This window comes from Pleurodeles waltl, chromosome 4_2, assembly GCF_031143425.1.
Source record: "Pleurodeles waltl isolate 20211129_DDA chromosome 4_2, aPleWal1.hap1.20221129, whole genome shotgun sequence".
Taxonomy (NCBI): domain Eukaryota; kingdom Metazoa; phylum Chordata; class Amphibia; order Caudata; family Salamandridae; genus Pleurodeles; species Pleurodeles waltl.
In genome coordinates this window covers 807,290,966-807,316,407 of record NC_090443.1, presented here as the reverse complement: position 1 = coordinate 807,316,407, position 25,442 = coordinate 807,290,966, and the positions used below count along the sequence as shown (strand labels likewise).

General features: G+C 43.9%; 1 protein-coding gene across 1 annotated transcript in view; it reads left to right on the top strand.

Moving 5' to 3' along the window:
* Positions 1–25,442, top strand: part of IL12RB2 (interleukin 12 receptor subunit beta 2) — a 323,099-nt gene that overhangs the window by 280,156 nt on the left and 17,501 nt on the right. Inside the window, exon 15 of the mRNA XM_069232470.1 lies at positions 8,093–8,192. Coding sequence (XP_069088571.1) covers positions 8,093–8,192 — 100 coding nt within the window. The remainder of the gene's footprint in view (positions 1–8,092; positions 8,193–25,442) is intronic.

Here is a 25,442-nt window from a genome sequence, read left to right as displayed (position 1 = left end):
GCCATTTTCTGGCTCCTCTTCCTCATCATCCTCTTCTAAATGGGCTTCTGCCCAGGCCCTCAGAGCCACTTGAAAGTCCTCCTTTTTGGAGGCCCCTTGGGTGGGTACCCTCATTGCCCTGCAGAACCCTCTTAGCTGTTTGACCGTATATGCATCCAACAGGACTAGGTCAAAGTCTCCCATTTGAGACCCAGTCAGAGACATGTTGAGTAGGATTTAGTTTTTGAAAATTGTCAGGAAGAAAAAAAACGAAATTTTGCAAAAAGAGATAAAAATCAAGTTGACCTTCAACTGTGGGTAGGTAGTTAAATACTTAGCTACTGTATGTCACTGCACAAACACAAGTCCTATCCTCACCGCTGATCACCAATGTTAGAAATGGGTTTTTTGGTTGGCAGTCAGGTTACCTGTCCAAGCAAAAGCCCTCACTCTAGTCAGGGTAAGTCACACACAATCCAAGATTATCCTGTGCCCACCCTCTGGTAGCTTGGCACGAGCAGTCAGGCTTAACTTAGAAGGCAATGTGTAAAGTATTTGTGCAATAAATCATACAATACCACCATATAGCACCACAAAGATACACCACACAGTGTTTAGAAAAATATATAATATTTATCAGGATAATTGTAGGTCAAAACGAATAAAGTTGCAATGTGAATTTGTAGAGATATCACTGAAAAGTGATATAAAGTATCTTAAGTCTTTAAAAAGCAAACAAAGTCTCTTTCAAACACAAAGTACCTGGTTTGGAGTGGAAAATCTCTTCAGAGGGCCACAGAAGAAGAGATACGTGGAAAAAGGGTGTGTGCGTCGATTTCTCCCCAGCACACACGGACTTGCGTCGTTATTTTTCACGCGGGGAAGTCGTGCGTCGTTTTCCGGCGCGCAGACAGTCTCTTTCTGTGGATCGCGGGGATTACCAGATGTCCCGGGTCTGTGCGTGGATTTTCCTGCTTGTTTTCCGGCTGCGCGTCGTTCTGCAGGGCTGCGCGTCGAAATTTCGATCTCACGGCAGGCGTCGCGTCGATTTCTCCTCTGGAGGTCGGGCGGCGTTGTCCTTGCGAAGCCGTGCGTCGAAGTTCCGGTCGTCCCGAAGGCGTCGCGTCGATCAGCGTCGGTGTGCGGTGTTTTTCTCGCCGCGGAACAAGCTGTGCGTCGAAAATTTCAGCGCACGGAGCGTCCAAGTGAAAAAAGAGAAGTCTTTTTGGTCCTGAGACTTCAGGGAACAGGAGGCAAGCTCTATCCAAGCCCTTGGAGAGCACTTTCACAGCCAGACAAGAGTTCAGCAAGGCAGCAGGACAACAGCAAGGCAGCAGTCCTTTGTAGAAAGCAGACAGGTGAGTCCTTTGAGCAGCCAGGCAGTTCTTCTTGGCAGGATGTAGTTTCTGGTTCAGGTTTCTTCTCCAGCAAGTGTCTGATGAGGTAGGGCAGAGGCCCTGTTTTATACCCAAATGTGCCTTTGAAGTGGGGGAGACTTCAAAGAGTGGCTAAGAAGTGCATCAGGTCCCCTTTCAGTTCAATCCTGTCTGCCAGAGTCCCAGTAGGGGGTGTGGCAGTCCTTTGTGTGAGAGCAGGCCCTCCACCCTCCCAGCCCAGGAAGACCCATTCAAAATGCAGATGTATGCAAGTGAGGCTGAGTACCCTGTGTTTGGGGTGTGTCTGAGTGAATGCACAAGGAGCTGTCAACTAAGCCCAGCCAGACGTGGATTGTAAGGCACAGAAAGATTTAAGTGCAAAGAAATGCTCACTTTCTAAAAGTGGCATTTCTAGAATAGTAATATTAAATCCAACTTCACCAGTCAGCAGGATTTTATATTACCATTCTGGCCATACTAAATATGACCTTCCTACTCCTTTCAGATCAGCAGCTACCACTTCAATACTGTATGAGGGCAGCCCCAATGTTAGCCTATGAAGGGAGCAGGGCTCACAGTAGTGCAAAAACGTATTTAGGAGTTTTACACTACCAGGACAGGTACATGTCCTGCCTTTCACCCACACAGCACCCTGCTCTAGGGGTTACCTAGGGCACACATTAGAGGTGACTTATATGTGGAGAAAGGGGAGGTTTAGGCTTGGCAAGTACTTTTAAATGCCAAGTCGAGGTGACAGTGAAACTGCACACACAGGCCTTGCAGTGGCAGGCCTGAGATACGGAAAAGGGGCTACTTAAGTGGTTGGCACAACCAGTGCTGCAGGCCCACTAGTAGCATCTAATCTACAGGCCCTAGGCACAGAGAGTGCACATTACTAGGGACTTATAAGTAAATTAAATAGTCCAATCAGGTATGATTCAAGGTTACCATGTTTTAAGGGAGAGAGCATATGCACTTTAGCACTGGTTAGCAGTGGTAAAGTGCGCAGAGTCTAAAAGCCAGCACAAACAGTGTCCAAAAAGTGGAGGAAGGCAGGCAAAAAGTTAGGGGTGACCACCCTAAGGCTGTCAGGTCTAACAAATAGAAATTGTGATGCATACCTTATTTTATCATCTGGAGCCTGCACAAATATCCCAAAAGGATTGGAGGGATAACACTAGCCAATTTGTCTACCCATTGATGACAAAAGAAGTGGAATTGAAATCGAAATCTATTTTCCAGAGGATTCATCCGTTGTTCGATACAGCATACATATCAATAAGAAGTGTGCCAGAAGGCAACGTAAATATACAATTTCGGATGCAGAGCTTGAACCACTTGCTGATGGTATAGTAAAGTACCTTAATTACGTTTAGGGGCGCCTAATGCTAAAAACACCTCCCAAAATCTGTACCCATCTTTGAAAGAAATCGTGGACCACGTCATCATTGAGTCATCATTTCCACATGACGCACTGGACTTGAAGAAACCTATTCAGGATCTGAAGGGACAGGTCTGTGAAGTTCTGCTGAATAAGAAGGACGTCATGGCAACTGGCAGGGATCCCCCAGGGAAATACCCTTTAAAACCTTGGGATTATAGGTTGGAGGCTACGAAGAAAATACAGGTACTCATCCTAAATAATATAAGGATGTGTTAATGTATGTATTTTCTACTATATAGCAGCCACTATGCATACAAATTCTCTTTAATGGTTGCTGAGGGTACACTATTCCAATTTTGTAGTTTAGACTTACACAAAGTAGGAATTTTTTATGTTTATATTTTTATTACGAGATATTAAATATATAATTGCATTTAGAATACAATTTAAGTTTGCACTTTATTACAAGCTGTCTGATCATGTGCAATATGGATATTATTTCCGAGGGCCACAATTGGAGTGGGTGTGAAATGTTGTTTGAAATATAGCATTTTACCCAAAAGCACACCATTGTTTTTAAAATGTTTCCTCGACATTAGGTGTAACCAGCATCTTTTTAAATAGCAAATATTTATTTTTCAATTTAACGCCACAAGTGTGCTTAAGTAGGGGACACATTTGCTATCATTATGTGTGGTGCTTGCATCACGAAACATCAGGAAATGTGCTAAATTTTTATATAGAAGTAATTTTCAAGGGAAAAAAAAAATCTTTTGCATTTGAAAGTTGGTTAAAGTAATGGAAATCCTGTATTTCCTCTGTGTTGCATTAGGTTTGTGTAGGCATACTACATGGTGCTGGAAAAGTAAGCTTCCAGAGCTATACATTATGCACATTCCTTGGGTATATCGATCAAAAAATGAGGGTGTGAGCTAGGCAACGATTCTTCACCAGTTCCAGGGAGATAGCCCAAACGTGGCATATGTTAGTAGATATGGTGCAGCCCTTCTTTCTTACTGTCACGCAGCATAGCGTCAAACAACAACTTCACTAGCTGTGTTGCTAACTTTGAATATTTGGCTTTGGGCCATTCCGTCTTGTGGAAATAGGCCGATCCAGAAACCATATGGTGCAATATATATGGCGAAAACAATTTTCCTGATCATTTAATTTTTCATTGATTGTAATCCCATAACAAATACATTGAAATCTTTGTGCATTGCTTTCCTATTGTGTTCTCAATCCTAATATGTGGTTAATGTTATGTGAAAACCTTCATATTCTGTTCTCCCCTGAAGTGGAGGATCACAAGACGATTGTGCCTCAATATCAATGAATGGCCCATCCTCGGATCCGACAATATATGGCAATACTGGTAACATTGTATCACCAAAGAAGCAAACTGCCATTTCAGACCACGCTTCCAAAATCATCCAACCAAAGAAATCATGTACTGCATTTAGAAGTAAAACAAAGAATCACATGTCTATCCTGGCATTTCAAAGAAAATTAAAACCTCTGCTGATTTGACATCACAGCATTGGAAAAACCACCAAACGTTCCCACCACCACTTTGGTAACAATTGAAATTACAGGAGAAGTCTGTCTGACAAGTATGTTTCAAAAAACCATCCAGCCACAAATGACTGTTGCACCAGTACCAACTTAATAGTGACCAACACTATATAACCAATATCAATAAGTACAAGAGTGGAGAGACTAATAGTGCCTGAGTAGATCCCAGAGGAATTTATAGCCTGAACCAGATGATACAGTCCCTATGCAAACTGATGTGGAATTGAGCCCACTACTTTTTTCAAGATGAGGCATTACATATGTCAGAAGATGATCAGAAGGCAACAGCATGTGGCCAAGTGTATTAACTTCTAAGCCAACGCATGGAAAAACTAGGAGAAGGATGACAACAATTGATGGAATCTTACAACAAACAGGTATAGCCACATTCTGCAATTCCTCCGATCAGAGATACCCTAACGTTAACAGCTGCAGCACATGAAGCATTCAGATGCACAACAGAGGCTTCTTCTGAGGTCCAATAAATGTGCTATGAACTACATCACATCATTAATACTCCCTATAAGTCGTCAGATGGTGGGAGGACCTAGTTCAACTCAGTCAGTCCTAAGTACCTTAAGTCAACTGCGTCAAAAATACAAATATGCCAGTGTCACAAATGATGCAATTTGCTGCTCTGGAAATAACCACTCCATTTGTCTCATCTGATACATCCACATCTCCATTTTCTCAATCATCTCCACACAGAAAACTGAGGTGAGAAAAATGAACACTACTACTTAACCTAGTCAATTAGCCTCCTTCCAAAAAAAAGAATAGTGAACATGGTTTAGTTAAGCTAGTATTGCTTTGAATAATTACAACAATATCATGCTGTATATGCCACAAATTATTTGACTGTGAGTGTTGGAATGCATATTTCTTCTATATGATAAAAATATATGTAACTTATTTGACGTTGATGGCAACTGCAAAAATATTTTGTTTTGCACTGCACAATAAATGTTAACAATTACACATTTAAATACATTTTCTAAAAGCTTTACTTTAATTATTGTTACATTTTTCCTTAAAAAATATCCATGAAGTACTATTTTATGAGATGTGTTACAGTACACTATATTTTTCGATATGTCGAGTCAATTTACACATTCAAATAATTAAATGCACCATGCACTGTGTGTTAGAAACGGGGGGCTTCTGGTTGGCTAGGGTGCGCACCTAAGCCAGGTAAAATCCAGCACTCTAGTCAGGGTAAGCTAGTTACACACCTAAGATAAAAAGGACTCACCCTCTAGTAGCTTGGCGCAGAGCAGGCAGGTTTATTATATGCACACACAGCAACACCATGAAGACACCACAACAAGACTCCACACAAGGTTCAGAAAAATTTGAATTATTTATGTAAATAAAATAAGGTAAAAACGACAAAAATCCAATCAGTATACCACAATTTATGATCCTTTAAAAGTATAGTTCAATACAGTGCTTAATTTCAGTAGGGCTCCTTTTAGAGCCCTTATGATAATTCCTTACGAGTTATACAATGTTACAAGCTTGCCTCAGGACTCAGCGTGTCCCTTTGTTTAAGTAGCTTCAGTGAGTGAATGCAGGAGCTGTCAGCAGGCCTCATACACAGGGCCTGCACTGCTGCAGGTGACTGCACAGCTGCCCATGTGTCAGGCAGCCGGGAAGGTGGGGCCAGGGCACACACTGCAATCGAAGTCTCCTGTGGCACTGCTTCACTAGCACTCATAGGTGGAGGGGTGCTGCTCCTTTAGTGCTCACCAATGCAGAGGCGTTGCTCCTCCGCCAATTGCAATAAAAAACAAACGGGGGAGGTTCACTTTCACAGAATGTGTGGGGGGGCTGAGATGAAGCACTGCGCTCACTTCTCTGATGTGCCAGCGTGCAATAGGCACGCTCCGAACGGTGTGGGGACTGAGATGAAGCATGAGACCTGAAGGAGAACAGGGTGTAAGCCATGAAGTCATTGGAATTACTCTGGGTCTGGTCCCTGGGCCTGGGCAGGGCAGAGATCAGCAAGCAGCAGGACAGCACAACAAAGGAGAGAAACAGTCCCTGGGAACAGTCAATCCTGGGAGAGTGGCAATCCTTACAGCACAGCAGTCTGTACTCCAGCAGAGTTACTACTTTCAGGGGGTCAGAGACCGAGTACTTTTATGGAAAAGTGCCTTTGATGTCGGGGTGACTTCAAAGGATCTCTCTGAAGTGCACAGGTCACCGTTTCAGTCTAGCCCTGGCTCCAAACTGTCAGTGGGTAGATAATCAGCCCTTTGTGAGGGACTCAGGCCACTACCCTTTGAATTGTGTGCGCCCTTCGCAACCTCCCTACTTAGGAATGAATCCTCCCTGCCCAGTAATGTAGATGAATGCAGATGCATTTGAGTGTTTTGTGTTGTGGATGTCTGGAGGCAATGCATAAATGTAGCTGTCACCCATCTCAGACCAGACGTGTATTGGAAACAGGCTGCCAGGCACACAGGGCAGTGAGAGGAGAGAAATGTCAATTTTCTAAAAGTGGCATTCCTAAAATAGTAATAACAAATCCAACTTTACCAGTAAAGAGGATTTATCATTACCATTCCACTGATATGAAATATGATGCAGTGATTCCTGTAAAATAATTTGCCCCCCCTGGCGAGTGGCCCTTTGGCCCTTTCCCAAGGGGCAGCTCCCCTTATTACATAAATAAAATACATTTTAAAACTCCCTAGTGAAATGCTGAGAGAGATATCAAAGGAAAGGAAAGTCCTTTCCTTTCCTTCGATGCCTCTCTTGCCCCCTTCACGTGATCGGAGGAGAAATGCTAAAGCTGGTAGCTGAAGGCAGCCTCTGATGAGGTCAGTACAGGATTGCGCGCTGACATCATCAGATGCCACAGGAAGTCTGGGGGACTGGGGTGGAAGAGAAAGCGATTCCCCTTCCATCCCTGCCAAGGGGAGGAGGTGCCAGGCTAGAGGTCCCATATCAGGACGAGCTGGTCTTGTCCTCAGCACATGGCGACCGTGACTGAGAACGAGACCAGCTCGTACCGGGCACCTGAGCGGTTAAAGAAAACCCAGAACATGCATGTACCATATTGATCTTTGGTACCTAGGGTGCTTTCTATTCGTGGGCCTGCAATGTGATGTGCGCATATTGAGTTGAACATATTTTGTTACATGGTAATGTTTTGTTTATGTTTGTGCACGTATGTTTTTATCCATTCTAGTTCTGTTTTTATATTTTGTTTGCACACAGAAGGTTTTCATGATGTTGCCATACAGGGCTCTTTGTAAAGGTATTAACGCACCCACAGCAATGCGCTTGTAGTATGTGTTCATACTATAATTTTAGGTGCTTTGGAATTAAGGCACTATATATGTCAGTACTTTGTCTGGGCTCTGTTCTGATTTCTTTGGGTGCATCAATGTATGTGGAATATTCATTTGATAAATGGTTGTGATTTGCATTTTTAAGACTTCATGTTCAGCTCACCAGAAATTACATCTTATGCTTCATCAAACCCCTTAGAATTTCACCAAGCATCACAATTTTCAGTCAAGTGTAGTGAGTTACTGCATTACACTTGATCTTAGCCTGACATTGGCACACAAGGTGATGGTACAACCAACAGACCACAGTCTCATCATTCACATCATTAACATACTAGTCATAACGAAAACACCTTACCAATATCATCACAGGCATCAGGGATTTCAAGAAGCCATTAGCCTCTCTTGTTATGACTGATTCTAAAAGTGTAGCACATGGCAGATAAAATCCAATTATATTTTAATTGCTTTCTTTCTAGAATAATTTCAGTCCTGTCTATAATATTACCAAGATGGTGCAGCATACCTGTCCCAGACCCAGCTAATAGCACATGGGCTAAGGAGCATCAATTTTTGAAGGTAAGCAAGTTGTGGTATTTTCCATCCTAAGACTGTCAGGTCAGTTCTGTTTAGAATACTTGGTAGAATAATAGGACCATGATTTGCCAGCTGTGAGCTGAAAGGAGGACTAGTGTAGGAGTGGTAACTTAATAAATATCTTGGATAATTTCACTCTGAATTGATTCAACCTTGTTGCATTGGTGAGGGGTGCCTTAATGTATATGTTCATAAAATAAAAATGAAAAAGCTCTCAAAAGAAAGTAAGTAAATGAAACAGAAATACTGTCAATGTTAATAAGTGCAACACACTTTTCTTCGCTAGATTTAACTTCTGCATCCCACTAGGTAAGATCACATCATGAATCTCAGGATCTTACAGCGTTTGTGAAACCTACTGGCAACTTTAAGTTTCTGAGGGTGTCGTTTGCCCTTTTTTTGGCAGTTACAGTGTTCCAGGGAGCCACAGAAAATGTGTTGAAGAGAGTGCATGGGATGAAGGTTTATCAAGAAGATATTTTAGTTTCTGGAGGCAATATTAGTGAGCGTGTTCAGAGTACATGAGGTGCTTTTGAAATTGAAGGAATGTGCCCTAATGTTAAAAACCAAGAAGTGTAAGTTTAATTTGACAGATTGATGATATGAATCATAAGATTACTTCCACATGTACTAAACCTAAATGAAAATTGGTAAAATCAGTTGGTGACATGCCAGCCCTGTTGCAAGGAGTAAGTGGTAAAAATCTTAGGTATGTCAGAGTTTCATAGTAAGTCTATAACTAATTCTACAGAGAAAACTAAAAGAATGAGCAGTTTGTTTCAGGAAGAAGCTGTGCTTCAGTGTGATAAAGAATGTGAGAAGGAGTTCCATGTTTTGAAATTGTGTTTTGAAAAAGCCCAGAGTCTACAAAGTTTTGAACCTAGCTCCCAGTCAGCACAAGGATAGCCAACATGCATGCCCTGGTTACAAGCAAGTTGGACTACAGGACCAACCTCTTTGCCTGAATCAACAAAAAACTTTTCAGAAGGTTGAAGACCATTCAGAACTCAGTGACCAGATCACTGTCAGCCTCCTCCAACACCACACATCACACCACACCTGAAGGAGGCTCCGCTGGCTCCTCATTTACAAATTAGCACAATTCAAACCACTCACCCACACTTTCAAGGCAATACCTACAACTGGCCCAGAATCTGCTTTCATAAACCTTCAAGACACCTCCACTCTGCCAAACTCCTACTCGCACAAATTCCACATATACAAAAAAACAGATCTGTTATTCAAGCCCTCCCCTGCATCACTCTTAAAGCATGGGCTGGCCTTTCTATGCATGTGAGATTCCTCCATGTTTCTTTAATTATTGCCACAGCAAGCTAAAAACCTGGCTTTTTTTAGTAGTCCCACTACGCCCTAGGTGTGCCTAGACTTACACGTGCTCAGCACCAGGGTGCCCTCCAAGGTGATAGTGCACTCTACAAATGTACATAACATGGCACTGTGATCATGACAGATGCCAGTTCGAAGGGTTTGGGAGCAGTGTTTCAATGCACATATAGTGCAGAGTGCACTATAATTTATTTCTAGAGGATTGCAAGGTGCAGAATTAAACTATTCTGTAAAGGAGGATGAGATTTTAGCTGCTCATTGGGCAATAAGAAAGTTAAAGAAATTTGATTGGGGCAGTAGATTTGAAATCAAGACTGACCATTAACCTCTAAAGGGAGTGTTTGAAAAGAAAGGAATTGATTCTATTTCAGTGAGAATTAAAATGTGGGTGTGTTCCTTCAGGAATTTCAGTTTGAGGTAACATGTACAAGGAACGTCAACTGGCAGATTGCTGCTCGTGCCTCATCAGTGATAAGAATGGTGAAGAACATTTGGATAAAGATGATGATGATGATGACAGTGACTTTGATGTATGCGTAATTGGTAAGGGTATTTGTACGAAATTGGGTTGTTGGTTGACTGGGGTGTGAGCCCTGGTCAAGAAAACAGCCACAATCCCTTGCAGGGTGCTAGCTGGCTGGACTGACAATACAGGGGTTGCTAAGCCTCTTGTGTGGTATCAGAGCCCAGCCTATTCAGTTGCAAGTCCCAGTCAGGTCAGTTAATGGCCCATTGGGGCTCTGCTAATCCATCTATTGAGTGACAGTCTAGGGTGAATTCACAAAGTCTCACCTGTCAGATACACCCAGTCATGTGGCCTAAGGCGGGCTGAAGGCACAGAGGGATAAGGGCAGGAAAATGCTAACTTTCTAAAGGTGACATTTTCAAACTTGTAATGATGAATCCAACTTTTCTGTTAAAAAAGGTTTACTGTTAAGTTCTTAAATACCAAACATGATGTATCTACCACCTCTGGTTTAGGAGTAACAACTTATTAATTTTAATAAGGAATCCCCAATGTTATTCTGTGGTAGGAGTAGGCCTCAAAGTAGTGAAAACATTTATTTGGGAGTTTTTCACTATTAGGACATGTAAAACTAAAAACTACATGTCCTACCTTTTAATTACACAGTACTCTGCCGTATGGGCTATCTAGGGCTATCCTTAGGGGTGACATGTATGTAATAAAGGGGGAGTTTAAGGCTTGGCAAAAGATTTTAAATGTCAAGCTAACATGGCAGTGGGACAGTGTCTTCAGGCTGCAGTGGCAAGCCAGGGACACATTTTAAGGTGCTACTTAAGTGGATGTCACAATAAGTGCTGCCGGCCCACTGGTAGCATTTCATTTACAGGCCCTGTGTATATGATATACCACTCTACGAGGGACTTGCATGTAAATTAAATATGCCAATCAGGTGTATGTCAATCAAACTATGTTTAGGGGGTGAGCACATGCAATTTAGCACTGATTAGCAGCGGTAAAGTCCTAAGGCCAACAGAGCAAAAATGCAGACAAGATGGAAGCAAGCAGTTAAAAAGTTTGGGAGAAGACCACCATAAGGTTGACAGGTCTAACCGTATTATAAAGGAAGAACAGTAGTTGAAAGAAATTGATAATTATTCTGTATTACAGGAGGCTTTCAGGTGTATGAACAGTGTGGGAAAGGGAATGCAAAAACGTCAAGATTAAGCTAAAGGTTTTCGGAAAGTTAGAAATTAACTTTTGCATCAGGAGGATTGCTAATATGTAGGACAAGAATAATTCATCCTGTTAGCCTAAGGTGAAAATAAATTGATATTACCCATGAAAGCACCTGGATACCCTCACGGGTGATTAGTCGGGCTTTACAAAGCCAGTTTGATTGGCTGATTGATTGAAAGTCACTAGGGATTTCAAAAACCAAAGAGAGATTGAGAGGTATATGTTGATGACCATGAATGGATCTCTGTATTGAAAAGCCAGTGAGAGAATGTGTGGAGTGTTCAAATAGTGACAAAATCATAGAGTGTAAAGTGCAGCCCATGGTCATAAAAAGGTACATAAGGAACCTTGGTGTGATGTAGTTTTGGACATCATAGGGTATATCAGAATGTCTAGTATAGATAAGTATGCTATTGCTTTAGTAGATATTATGGTTGCCTGAAGTCACTATTACCAATTTGGTTGAGACATGTGATGTGACAAGATTTCTAGATACGATTTTAGCAGGGAGAGTTTTTGCTAGAAGAAAGAATTGTAAAAGAAGGTGAATATTTATAAATCGACAACTCACTCCACCACAGGCATTACTCCTTCTGAGTTTTTTCACAAGAGAAAAGCTAATACCAGGATGTGTTCATCTTGGATCACTTGAAAAGCGTCACACTAATTTTAATGAATAAGTATGAGTGGGCTGGCACAATCAATAAAAAATAGAAATGATAGGGGTTTATTGGTATTTACGTAGCTGTGCTAGATGTTTGGAATCGCAGTGTATGAGAATGTGGGAGGGTAAGAGAGTGGAGGGGAGTGGAGTCAAACAGAAGAGCGGGAAGGGGAAGCACCAAAAAAGAAGAGGTGGGCTGAGGAGGAGTGAGGTGAAGTAGAGGTAGAGGTGTAGAAGGAGAGGAGTTAAGAAGTATTTTAAGCAAAATTTGGCTTAAATGGGGGGTAACTATATTTTCAGAGGTGGAGATACGGGAAGAAATATGAAGAAGATATTTTGTAATATCCCATTGAAGGACAGTGGGTTGGTATTTAGAAAGTTTGAGAGGACATGGAGGGGTAATGAGAGAGGTTTTCTGGAGAGGGGTGGACATGAAGGAGATGAAAGAAGAGGAGGAGTTGGCTTTAATAGTTAACGCTGGAAGAGAAGTTGAAATCCAAGAACAAAAGTAATACCTATGAATTTAAAAAATTGGTCTCAATAGAATTAGCTTTTAAAATGTATTTTAAGGTGAAGACTAAAGGATGAATTAGAAGTCATAGAGTCAGATTTATAATTTTTCAAAACTAATTATTTCATACACTGAGGAATCGGTGCTCCATAGGCCTGGTTCCATGAATGTGTGACTGTACAAAGCCTTGTAGCACAATTAGCCTTGGATGGCCCTGTACAAGTACACACATGACCCTTGGTACTCTGGAAAATTGTGCACCACTTAGCATGCAACAGGAGAATTCTGATGCAGCAAAGCTCCTTCTTTGAGCACTTCTAAAAACATCCAGTATTGTGCTTGCTGCCTGGGAAGGATACAAGTTTGCAAAACTATTGAGTCCGACATTGTGACTGAAAGGTAGTCTTAAAGATAGCCATAATGTTGTTGCCCTATGTGGCCTCATCCCAAGAAGAAAGGGATAATACGTTGTGCAAGACGAGCGACTTTTGGAATGAAGGGCTAAGATTTACAGTAGGTGTAGGACAGTAAATAAATTAATTATTCAACACGCGAGAATATAAAATTGTTGTGAACATGTTTTGGTATCTCAAAATATTTACAAGTGAGCACAGCAGTGAAAATGTATAGCTCGAATACACTGAGAGCTGCCGGTGAGAGACATGAGCTAACAAAAGGAAGTTGGCTGCAAATTGCACAACTGTAAACATTTTAGGCCCAATTCTCTAAGTGTGTGTGTAGGTTCAACTTACTCATGTGAACGGCTTGATATAGAAGTGCAGTTTAATTGCAAAAGGTGACCCGTATTAGTAAGTCAATTTCCTCATTCCAGATGTTACCCTACAGTGGTGTAATGCTGCAGAAGTGTTAATGCTTTTTTTAGGGGAGGTGGCTGCAGGGGGACTCTCCAGTGTGGGATTCCTCCAGTAAATTTGGACATAACCAGAAAATCAAGCGTTTGTTGGTATTCACAAATACAGTGTATACTGTTCCTGCAGATGGGCACAGGAATCACCCAACAATTCTGTCCCAGCAGATAATAGCATTGGTCATTTACGATGCCCTAGAGGCACACTGTCATTTTATTTTATGCTCCAGTGGCGCTGTGTTCCAGCCCATATTTAAAGGACATGAAAAGCCAACTTGCATGGCTTTTCATGACCTTGTAAATATGGTTCTCCTTTCACACATAACACTGCGTGAAAGGGGAGTTCCATGGGTGTTGCTCGAGGTGTTCCTCCCACCCAACACTTATGGAAAACGAAGGAATCGGACACATTCTCAGATTTACAAGTCTGGGAATGCATCAGATTTCTACGCCACCTCAGGGGTGATGTAAGAGTGACAAAACTGGGAGAAATATCTTTATTTCTCCCCATTTATTCCTCTGTGTGTGCTGCATTTTGCAGCACACATAGAAAGAGGAAAACGCCTCTTGTGATTGCTTTTGTGCAGGAAGGTGTTCCTTCCTGCACAAAAACAATTATCCCCACAATGCAGGCACCTTTGCACCACAGTGCAAGGGTGCCTGCATTAGTGCACAGCGGCAACTTGTGCGCCAACGCTGGGGGAGAAGACAGGAATGCGTTGTATCTTGTAAATACGGTTCATTTAGGCCCTTTCTCGGTGGCGCAGGTTGGTGCAGCAAGGCACTTGCTGCACCCCCCTATGCCACGGACCTTGCAAATGAGGCTCTGGGTCTTTTTCATGTGGTCTCTGTACTTTGCTGACAGCTCCCTAACTCCGCCATGGCCTTAGGCACCAGGTACCTCTTGTTTGCTGTGACAGGAAATCACTGTGCTTGCCACTATTTGGCTATAAAAGGAGTCGGATTGCAAGTAAAGGTTCTCTGTAAGGCTATAGCTGTATGAGGCATAAGAGGCTAAATAAGAGGGAGGGAATTCCGCCACAAAGCTGTGGAAGCCCGGTCTCTGGGTTTTGCAAATGGATGTAGAAGGAATCACATTCAGCTTTCCAATGCCAAATTGAGCATTGGCAACCCTCTGAGTCCCAACCATGGTTGTTAACCTAGTTTTCAACTGGTACCTGGCGCTCATTCCACCATGGCTTTTCAAACTGTACCAAAGACAACTATTTCCGCACTTGACTCTCAGGGTAGTGAGGAAAAGCATTCATAGTCGACTCAGGAAGGTAGTGTGGGTGGTAAGAGCTCAACCAAGAAACACAGTAATTTAATGTCCAGGTCAGTGATTATCTTTCTGTAAAGGAAAGTATTTTTAATCACCCAAGAAAATGAAATACTTAAAAAAACAATGTGATTAGTGACTATAGCTTGGTTTCCCTAGTTAAGGTCTCCCTTGGGCCCTCCGAGGGCCAGAACTCTCCTCCGCCCATCATCGATGTATAATGTTTCCATCGTCTTATGTGCTTTCGGTATGGGTTGTCATCATCCAGGACATATCTCGTCTCGAAGTCATGCACATACAGACATGCTGAGCACAAATGCACTCCCCCCTGATGTTCCATGAATTTTGATTTAAAAACAAATTAATTCTCATTTTGGAAATAATTATTAGTCAACGCAATATGTACACAGTCTAGGACGAATTCAGTGGGTGAAATACAGTCCCAATCCTCGCCCTTTAATAGTAAATCCAATATGCTTAGTGATTCCTCCTGTGAGATATTGATATACAGGGCTTCTGTCTATAGTTACCAAAATCTCATCCTCGGAGTTATCCCCTCTAATAGATGTAGTGTGTCTTTTATCTCTTGGAGGTAGATGGGCATTTCCCAACATCTACTGGCTCTCTGGCACCCACATTAGTCTACAGTCCCAATGGATAAGACCTGGACTACTCATAAAAAGCACCTCCGTGAATCACGATTGAAATTCAGCTACTTTAAAATACTTAACGGGTAGCACTGGCCTCCAAGTAAACTGCTTTGTGCAGGCCTGCTGGCCTTTGACATCTGCTAGAGTTGCCACACACCTGGGGCCAATATTATCTACATACTATGGTCCTGTGACCTTATGCAAGACTACTGGAATAGGGCTGGGGAGTCCTTGCAACAGCCCGGTGATTTGGACCTCTGTCCCTCAGTCGAGCTAGTCTTTCTACATCAATTCCCATGTGATTGGCCATGGACAATCACAAACGGTGATGGCTCACTTCAGCTTTGTCAGTGGTGAAACTCTGTATCTTGCATCGCTGGAAATCACCCACATCCCTAATTTAGTGGACTGGAGCCTGACCATGGCAACAATAGCCTCTCACAAGCTTTTGATGTATATACTCAATGACCAGTTGCATTTTTTCGAAACCATCTGGACCTCATGCCTATCCTGCACACTCCATGACTCTTGATAAACCTATGCTGGCACTGGGGTCTCTTCTATTCCTACCTGCAGTTGAGACTGACTAACTGCATGGCTTGATTCCATCTTCACTTTCCAAGCGTGAAGCCAAGGGACTCAGGCCCAGTACTATGGCAAAGTGGCGCAGCGCGGTGCTGCGGCAAAAATAACAGAAGCACACTGCGCCACTTTTCAAATGCAGGGATGTGGCGTGTTTACAGGAATACTGCACACTCCTGCGTTTCCCCCTGCGCCGGCGCTGAATTAAGCTGTCTGCGCCGCCGCAGGCATCTTTGCACCATAGTGCAAGCGTTTCTACGTTGAGGGGATAGATTGTTTATGTGCAGGAAGATGTCCCTTCCTGTACATAAACAATCTTATAATGGTGATTTGGCACTTCTATGTGTGCTGCTTGAAGTACCAGTGTGATTTTGGAATGATTGTTTATGTGCAGGAAGGGACATCTTACCTGCACATAAGCAACCACCCATGTCATTTTGCTCTTTCTGTGTGTGCTACAGAATGCAGCACACATGGAAACATCAAAAAACAGGGAGGAATAAAAGTATGCCTCCTCGCACTCCTGGAGTGGCATTAGTTTTTTGTGCTGCCACAGGTTTAATATTACTCGTAAATCTGGGCCAGCGTCAAAAGCAATGGGTGTTGCAGTGGAATGCCAACTGCAACATCCATTGCATGCCCCTCTGACACATAAAACTGCGTCGGAGGGGCCCATATTTTCAAGGAGGCGTAACTCCACAAAAAGGGTGTTGCACCTTCTTGTAAATAATGGCACAGTGCACAGCGTCACCGGAGCGTCATGAAAAGTTATGCACTGTGGCACTAGGGGCTCTTAAATCTGTCCCTCAGTTTTCTCCCTCCTGTTATAAGGCTTGGCATGTAATCTCTGTTTTTTTAGTCATCCAGCCAACTGGTCTATCATATATTACTACTTCTCTATGTGACATGAACTGCTGACTAGGCAATTTCATCTTGGCCCACTGTACCTGACACATTTGTATAATCAAAATCAAGTTTAATGAAGATTTTTTTAAATGTGGAAATTCACAGTAAAATAAAGGTTAAAGTAACATTATAGTTAGGTGTGAAATGTGCAACATTGACCCCATACCATACACTTTATGGGCAGCAGAATTCATGTTGGCTAGCAACCATTGATAAAAGGGTAACCTGTATTGCACAAGGTGTTCTGTTGTACACAACTGTTCAAGGAAAACCAAGTTCCTGCAGATACTCAAGCCCTGTTACATAACTAATGCTCTACTACGGACAGTCTTTACATGTATCAAACTTCTCACAGTCACTGAAACTACATTGAGAAATGAAGCGGATACGAGTAGAAAAGTGGGTACTGTAAGCAGTGGGGACTATTTACAAGCCCTGTTGCATCGCTCTTGCACCACGCAACGTGGTGCTAGAGCGACACATGCCAAAAATGAGATTTATAAAGCCAGGCAAGCCCACCGTGCAGGACCGTGGGTGGGTTCATAAATCTCGAGTAAAGCAACACATCGTAAATCGATATGTTGCCTTACTTTACCCCAGAGAGGCGATCCCTGGGTGTTTCATGGGTGTAGCATGGGTGTTCCCATGCAACAGCCATGGAGTTTGACACATTCCCAGATTTAGCAGAATTAAACTGGGAATGTGCCAAAACCTAAGGCATAATAAGGAGTAGTATCTTTATTTCTCCTTGTTTTTTCCTCTTTCTATGTGTGCTACATTCAGCAGCACTCATAGAGGAAAAAGGCGCAGGGGATTGCTTTTGTGCATGAAGGTGCCCGTTTCGGCACAAAAACAATCCTACATGTAACAGAGGCACTCTTGCACCATGTTGCAAGGGTGCCTACATTCGCACTAGCTTATCCATTGTGTGCACCTGCTCTGAGGAAAGGACATGAATGTGCTGTATTGGGATAAACATGGCACATTCTTGCCCTTTCCCTGTGATGCAGCGCAGAAAGGCGACTTGCTGCACTGCGCCATTTAGCCATAAATAAGGCCTAGTGTAGGGGACATGGGCAGGGCAGAGCCCAGGCACCATACGTCTCCCCAAAGCTCCCTTTGTTGCTCCTCTTACCTCCCTAAAAATACAGTGGATCCCCACCAGCGATGTCCTCAGGTGGGGTCCCTTGGCCCCTGAACATTGGGGTTGGCCCAGGTGGGCTCTTTGGTGGGTATCAAAGACCAGCAGAGTGAAACGAGCCTTGTCAACTTGGAGGCCACCGCGGCGGCCATCTTGCAGCCATGCCATATCTTGCAGCCATGCACTGAGAGGGCCCAACATTGTCCTCCATGTCCGGAGCGGTGGGGCGCCCTCAACCACGACAGCAGCGGATTGAGGAGGTGGGGCTGGGGCCAGCCTGGAGGAGAGGCGTATTCCCTGGCACCCTTGCTGACGCACTACTTGGTGGCTTCTCAGGAGTTATTTGCATTGTGGTCTGACTAGCAGTAAGAACATTCTTGCCAGCCTGGGGCTAGTTTGACTGACTTTGTCTGCGTGAGGAGTGTCCTTGCTGAGGCCACTGGCTTTCAATAAATGCCTAGAGAGTGAGAACCCTGGCCCTGCTTGCTTTTCCAATGTTATTTCACCTTACCCACCCACTGTGATCTTTCCCGCACTTGTGGACCACATGGAATCTTGGCCTGGAGGGTCGCCATGACCAGAACCCGGAGAAGTAGCCCTCTACTCCAGCGCCCTGATAGCACTCTCCCTTGGGCCCTCCTCCCTCAGTACACAGGGAGAGCTACTATATTTGACTGGCCTATGCTCTAGACAACCGGACCCACGCTGAAGGATAACAAATGGATTATAAGGGAGGTGGCCTCACTGGCCCAGACCCTAGTCTTGCTGGGCACTGGAACAAGTGGCTGCTGGGGCCCCTTCTCACCCTGTGACTTCATATTGACTTCTGGAGAACCCAGATTGCATATTTCACCTAACCCTTAAGATGCTGGTGGCCCAATGATTTGAGGGGGCCCAGTAGACGTTTGCACTACTTCCACTCAACCACCTGCAGTGAGTTAACATTGGTGGCCCTCGTACACTTTCATCCTTTGTTGTCCACAATGACATCCAATAAAGCCAAGTCCACTCACCCCTCATCTATTAAAGTCATGTTACAGAAAGTGAACTCCCCTCATCTATAGGGCGAGGCCCCAACCACTACGACTCATGACCAGGTGGAGGGCTCCATTCCTTGGGCCCACTGACCCAATTGTTGCTATTCGAGTTCCGCAAATATATCTCCTCACTTCGCCAGGCCTTCACCATTACTGAGCTGGACCAGTCACTGTGTCAAACAGATTCCCGCCTGACTGCAGTTGAAGCACTGTGGTGGAGCACATGCAAGACAACATGGATCAAACAGCACACAAATGCAAAACTGGAAAAGAGCCATGAAGTACTCCACGATAAACTTTATGACCAAGAAACCCACTCGATGAGAAACGAGTGCATCAGAGGCTTAACTTTTTCTGTCTTACAAGAAGATCTTGAGGCCAGCGTACAGGCCCTCTTTGCCTACCTTCCTCTTTTGCTGGATGACCAACCAGATCTCCTCGGCCTCACTCAGTGTTCTCCCTGTACCAGTAGCAGAAGAATCTACATCCAGATACCCTCACCCAGGTCTACTACTTTCACTTAAAGGAACAGATAATGCAGGTGGCCAGGCAACAAGAACCAATAGTATTTCAAGGTGATAATATGTCCATTTACCAGGATGTCTTGGCTTACACCCTAGCTTGCTGTAAAGAGTTTAAAGATGTCACTCAACATCGTCAGGCCCACAAAATCTCCTACCGATGGGGCTTTCCACTCTGCCTCCACTTTAGCTTCCAGGAAAAGAGTGTTGTCACCCGGACATCACTGGAAGCACACTGGGCTCTAGGAATGCCCCTGTCCCAGACTCTGAGGATCTTCGTGACCTGCACGGTTAGTCAATGGTAGACTGCGGGGGAGGTTAGCGCTGCCAAACAACAGGGTCGACCAAACAGAAGGAGCACAAACAGAAACAGCAAGCCAGGAGAGAACAAAGACAAGCGTCCTCAGATGATGAGCTAGCCCCCCCACCTTTTGAACTAATGGTATGCAGCTAGATGTTTTCTATATTACATACTTGTTGGGTGTTGTTTGTCGGGCCTCCTGTTTTACAGGGTCCAAGCGAGGCACCACAATTGTTCTTTTTTCTACCTCTATTTGTTTTTTTGTTATTTTTCTACACTTCTTGACATCCTTGAATGATGACAGAGGAGGGGGAGTGATGTCATATCCTTCCAAGATAAGGGGATCAAACCATATACTTGCCCAGGAAGTCACTACACATCATTACCTTAAATGTTCAGTGCCTCAACTAATCAGTAAACGTAGGGATTTAACAAACTGACTGCGTCAACATGACTTTGACTTCAGCCTTATTTAGGAAACCCACTTGCTTAGGATGGATCCTAGGTACCTACTCTCCTATTTGTATCCTACTCAGTACCACTTCTCATACTCCAGCAAATCAAGAAGTGTTGCTATTGTCCTCCGAAGGGGCCTCCTCTTTACTCTTGATAGAGTTCAGATGGAGAGGCATGGTCGTACAGTGGGCATGAGAGGGTCTCTGGGGAAAACCCTCATGACCATTTTTTGATCCATTGGTCCATGGCGAGAGGAAGGCTTTCTACGCTGAACTTTTTCCCAAAATCTCCTTCTTTGCCTGGGGGAGAGGACACATGCTATCGGGAGGCAATCTAAATGTTTCCTTTGATTTTAAGTATGATTGCTCACACCCCCGTCAGGTAAAACCCTTTCCACCCACGACCCAATCCATGGCCTCCTTGACCTTTCATTGGTAGATGTCTGGTGTCACCATCACCCCGAGAATGTGATCATACATTCTACTCAAGTGTCCTGTACTTCCTTGTTTCCCAATCGCTGCTCCCCTGTCTAATCGATACCTCAATAGAAGTCAAGGTCCTGGCCGATTATGCACCCGTGAAGCTCAACATGAGCCCTGGCGCTCCACATCCAGTTTCCGAAACCATGGATTATGAACGAGATTTCCTTTCGTGATCGCATAAAAGATACAATTGAACACTATTTTAATGAAAATGACACGGACAATGTCTCTCCTGTGACTTTGTGGGAGGCAACAAAGGCGGTTTTTAGAGGAGAGCTTCTATCCCACACAGCAGCATTTGAAAGAACAGCCAATCTTCGCAACCAGGAACTCAAAACTCAAGGAAGGGGCTCACAGAGGGCCTTGGATGCATTAGAGGCGAAATAGAACATTTGCTAATGAAAGATGCAGCCAAAAAGCTCCTGTACTTTGGCCAAACATATTACTAGCACGGGGACAAGGCCGATCACCTTTTTAGCCCATAAAATATGTATACGATCCACATGCAGTCACATCTCAGAAATCCGGGAAGAGGAGGGTGGCAGACACACTGAAACATCAGACATTATGTCGGTTTTCCACACCTATTATTTGCATTATATCAAGCCCAACATCTTGACAAACATCACCAAGATGAATACCTCTGGAACTATGTACCCCCTGATGAACTGAATTTGTTAGAGGATGACATCAGTCCGGATGAGGTTAGGGTGGTGACTGATAATCTCATTACACGCAAGGCTCCCGGCCCGGATGGCTTTCCAGCCATTTTTCATAAAGGTTTTGCGTCCATGCTGGCCAACCCCATGGGTGTTTAATTACTTCTTAACGTCGGGCACAGTCACCAACTCGATGTTGGAATCAAATCAGATCTTTTCAAAAACATTTGCAGAGCATGCGGCTACTCATTTGAGTGTCGAGGCTCTAACAGGTCAGTGAGGCGAAAACCTTCAGGGGGAGGATTAAAACACTTAATTAAAAAGCCAAGTCTTCAAATGGCATTTAAAAGACCATGGGTCCTTAATGGCTCTGAGATACAGGAGCATTCCAACCTCCGGTGGCCATAGCAGAAAAAGAGGAATCATTGTCAATAAAGATTCCATAGAACACAAAGGGGGTCATTATGACCCTGGCGGTCATGGACCGCCAGGGCCGGGGACCGCGGATGCACCGCCAACAGGCTGGCGGTGCATCCAGGCCTATTCTGACCGCGGCGGTAAAGTCGCGGTCAGAAAAGGGAAACCGGCGGTTTCCCGCTGGTTTTCCCCTGGCCTGAGGAATCCTCCATGGCGGCGCTGCAGGCAGCGCCGCCTTGGGGATTCCGACCCCCTTACCGCCAGCCTGGTTCTGGCGGTTTTGACCGCCAGAACCTGGTTGGCGGTAACGGGTGTCGTAGGGCCCCTGGGGGCCCCTGCAGTGCCCATGCCAATGGCATGGGCACTGCAGGGGCCCCCTAACAGGGCCCCACCAAGATTTTCAGTGTCTGCATAGCAGACACTGAAAATCGCGACGGGTGCAACTGCACCCGTCGCACCCTTTACACTCCGCCGGCTCCATTCGGAGCTGGCATCCTCGTGGAAGGCGGTCGCCCGCCAGCCCAGCGGGAAACTCAGAATTACCGCGCCGGTCTTTTGACCGCGCAGCGGTATTCTGACGGCGGTACTTTGGCGGGCGGCCTCCGCCGCCCGCCAAAGTCGGAATGAGGCCCAAAGTTCTGATGGGCTGGTAGTGCGGGAGCCTCTTGACAAATATCAGTAGAAAGCTTTGTGGGCTTAGGTGAGTCCCTTGAATTTCATTCTTGCCTTAACAGGCAGCCAGTGCAAATCTTTGAGATGGGCATTCACTGTGTTACTCCTAGGAATCTTGAGTAGAAGCCGAGCAGCTGTGTTCTACCACCTGCAATCATTTTTAACAAGTATTCCAGAAGGCCCCAGTAAAGTGCATTTGCATAGTCCAGTCAGGAAGTTATCAAAGAATGGATCACCATTTTCTGGCAAGCAGTGGGGGTATAAATAAGAACTTCCTCATCATCCTGAGGAATCCCACCCCACACTACTCTTGAAGCTCCAGAAGCCTGCGACATGCTGTTCGTCCTACTGCCAAATTGCACTTTTGAATTGCAATGTCAAAATGTTCACGTCCATTCTCGTGGCACAGCTCCAAAATATATGGGCAGCACTAACAACACCTCAACAGTCAGGCTTTATACGAGACAGAAAGGCCAGTGATAATGCCCGCCTGGCCATAGCCCTTATGCAAGCAGCTGAACTAAACCTATGGCGCCCCTCTCCCTCGACACTGAGAAAGCTTTTGACAGGGTTGATGGAACATACCTATTAAAGGTCCTTTCTAAAACTCATATGGGTCCTAAGATGACAACCTCTATACAAGACAACTTCAAGAAGCCAGCAGCCAAGTTAAAAATTGAGGCTTCCTTATCACCAATTAAGGCTTCCTTATGGCGTTCCGGCGCTAGGGGGCCCTTAAAATGGCGCAAAGGAATCTATGAGTTTCCTTTGTGCCATTTCTGTCAGTATATTTTAACGCCTGCTAAGTGCAGGCATTAAAAAGAAACTCCCATTGTGTTCCGTGGGCCCCAGGGTGCTTCGCAGGATTAGTCTCAAAATCTTTGACGCTAGGCCTGCAAAGTGCCGTACTAGTGTCAAAAATTATGACGCTAGTCCCCCTGTGCAAGAAAAGTGGTGCTAGCTGAAGTGCCACTTCTCATAAATCTGGGCCTAAATGTGGACATTACAGATGACACTTGGAGAGCGATATGGCCGAGGGCTTCTGTGGCCTCTGTATGTCTCCGTTATAAAGAAAGCTCCTATAAATTCCTTACTCTGTGGTACTTGACACCTTTGCTCCTACACAAAATATTTGGAAGTTCAGATATATGCTGGAAGGGATGCATGGAAAGAGGTAGAACTTTACATTTTGGGACAAGGTCCTACTCATGACAGTATCCCCTGATGATTCTTTTGGGCGACCCAGGGAAACACAGAACGCTCCCCTTGTCAACCCGCCAGGGGCAATTCCTGTCCCACCTGTTACTGGCAGCACAGCTCTGTAAAGCGCAAATATGGAAGGAGGCTCAGGCCCCAATGCCAAATTTGTGGTGGGGAAAGATATGGAATCTATGCTCAATGGAAAAGCTCACTGCCACATTAAGTGACAGCGTGACTAAATTCCATGCCACATGGCGTTCTTTCACAACACATATATGCAGACATAGATAGAATAGGGTGCATATTGCTTACCATGTCTAAAACATTGAGGGCCTCAGATATGGGTATTATTCTCCCCCAAAATTAGAAGGGAACCCATAATACTTTGAGCTACATTTGGGGCTAATTTCACTATGCTTTCGAGGTGCCCAATTAAAAGAGAGTTGTCTCCTTATTGATACACAAACACTATAAATAGTAGGTTTCTTTTTGTACCTTCTAATGCCTATACTACTTAAGGTGGAGTTACAAGAACGCTGTTGTTTTTCCCTGTTTGCTTATGTTATATACTTTCAGGGAGGTATGTGTGATTGTACTCCTGCTTTCTAATATTCTCTGATATTGCTGATACCGCTACAAAGCGTGTCTTTTCTCTTTAAGAAAATGCTAAATAAATATATTTTAAAAAATGGCCCAGTGTTTACTCTATGAAGAGAATTACTCCGTACCACGCTGTTTGCAGACAGTGAAACTATGATGAGAAATACACCAGAGATGTATCTAGTAAGAACAGTGTACACTGTGCAAAACCTGTCCAAAGACAGGCTATTCATTTACAACAAGCAAAGTCTAAAGGTGCTAAAAATCATACTATATGTAGCCTTCATACTGTGGTGAAAACTTTATAGAAAACCCATCTTCTTTATAACATGTTTAATACCTCTACACACCTATGATGCATTAGGCACATGCATGTTTTGTAAACACACCCATTAGCTGAACACAGGCTGTACAAAATTAGGTAGAAAAAAAATATGGTAGTTACCCGCCACCTTGTAAACTATAAAACAAACTAATACACTATTTGGATGATAATGTTTTCAGTGATGTTATCAATGATATCCTTTAAGATGTCATAAGTGATGTCATAGAACACCTCATGAGTAATGTAATATGTGACGTGATAAGCGGGTCATGGCAAGGGTGCAAGTTATATTAACTCTTTAAACTGTAACTGGTGAATTTCTGTGGTGTTTGAGTTCAAAACGTTAATGTTGAGACTTACATTCACTGAAATATAATTAACCTTTGTGTTTTTCAGTGAATATATACACTGAATTCCACATTTTATCTCCTTCCAAAGATACATAAGAGTGTGAAAAAAACCACCTGGTAACCAATTGGTTCTCTATTAGAAAATAGTCCCCGAAATTTGGATTTGTTTTTACAGGCGTATGTTATTAATTTGCATTCATATTCAAAGGACTCAACAGATCTCCTGAGGAAGTTAGATCAAGTCCCATGGAGACAAGAATATATAATAGCATAGCAGCAATATATACCTCAATAGGTCACAATATGGGGATCCGGGTGTGTGAATATTTCCTGAGGGGTCGACCTGTTGAATTATATGACCATACTCAAATTCTGTTGGAGATGCTGAGGTTTTGCCTCACTCATAATGTTTTCATCTTCAATAATAAGTACTATTTACACCAACAGGGTACAGCAATGGGTATTTCCTTCGCTTCCACCTATTCCAACCTATTTCTAGGGTGGTGGGAGAAGGTGGTGGCCTAGACGGAAGAAAATGAGAATACCCCTTGTAAGATTGCAT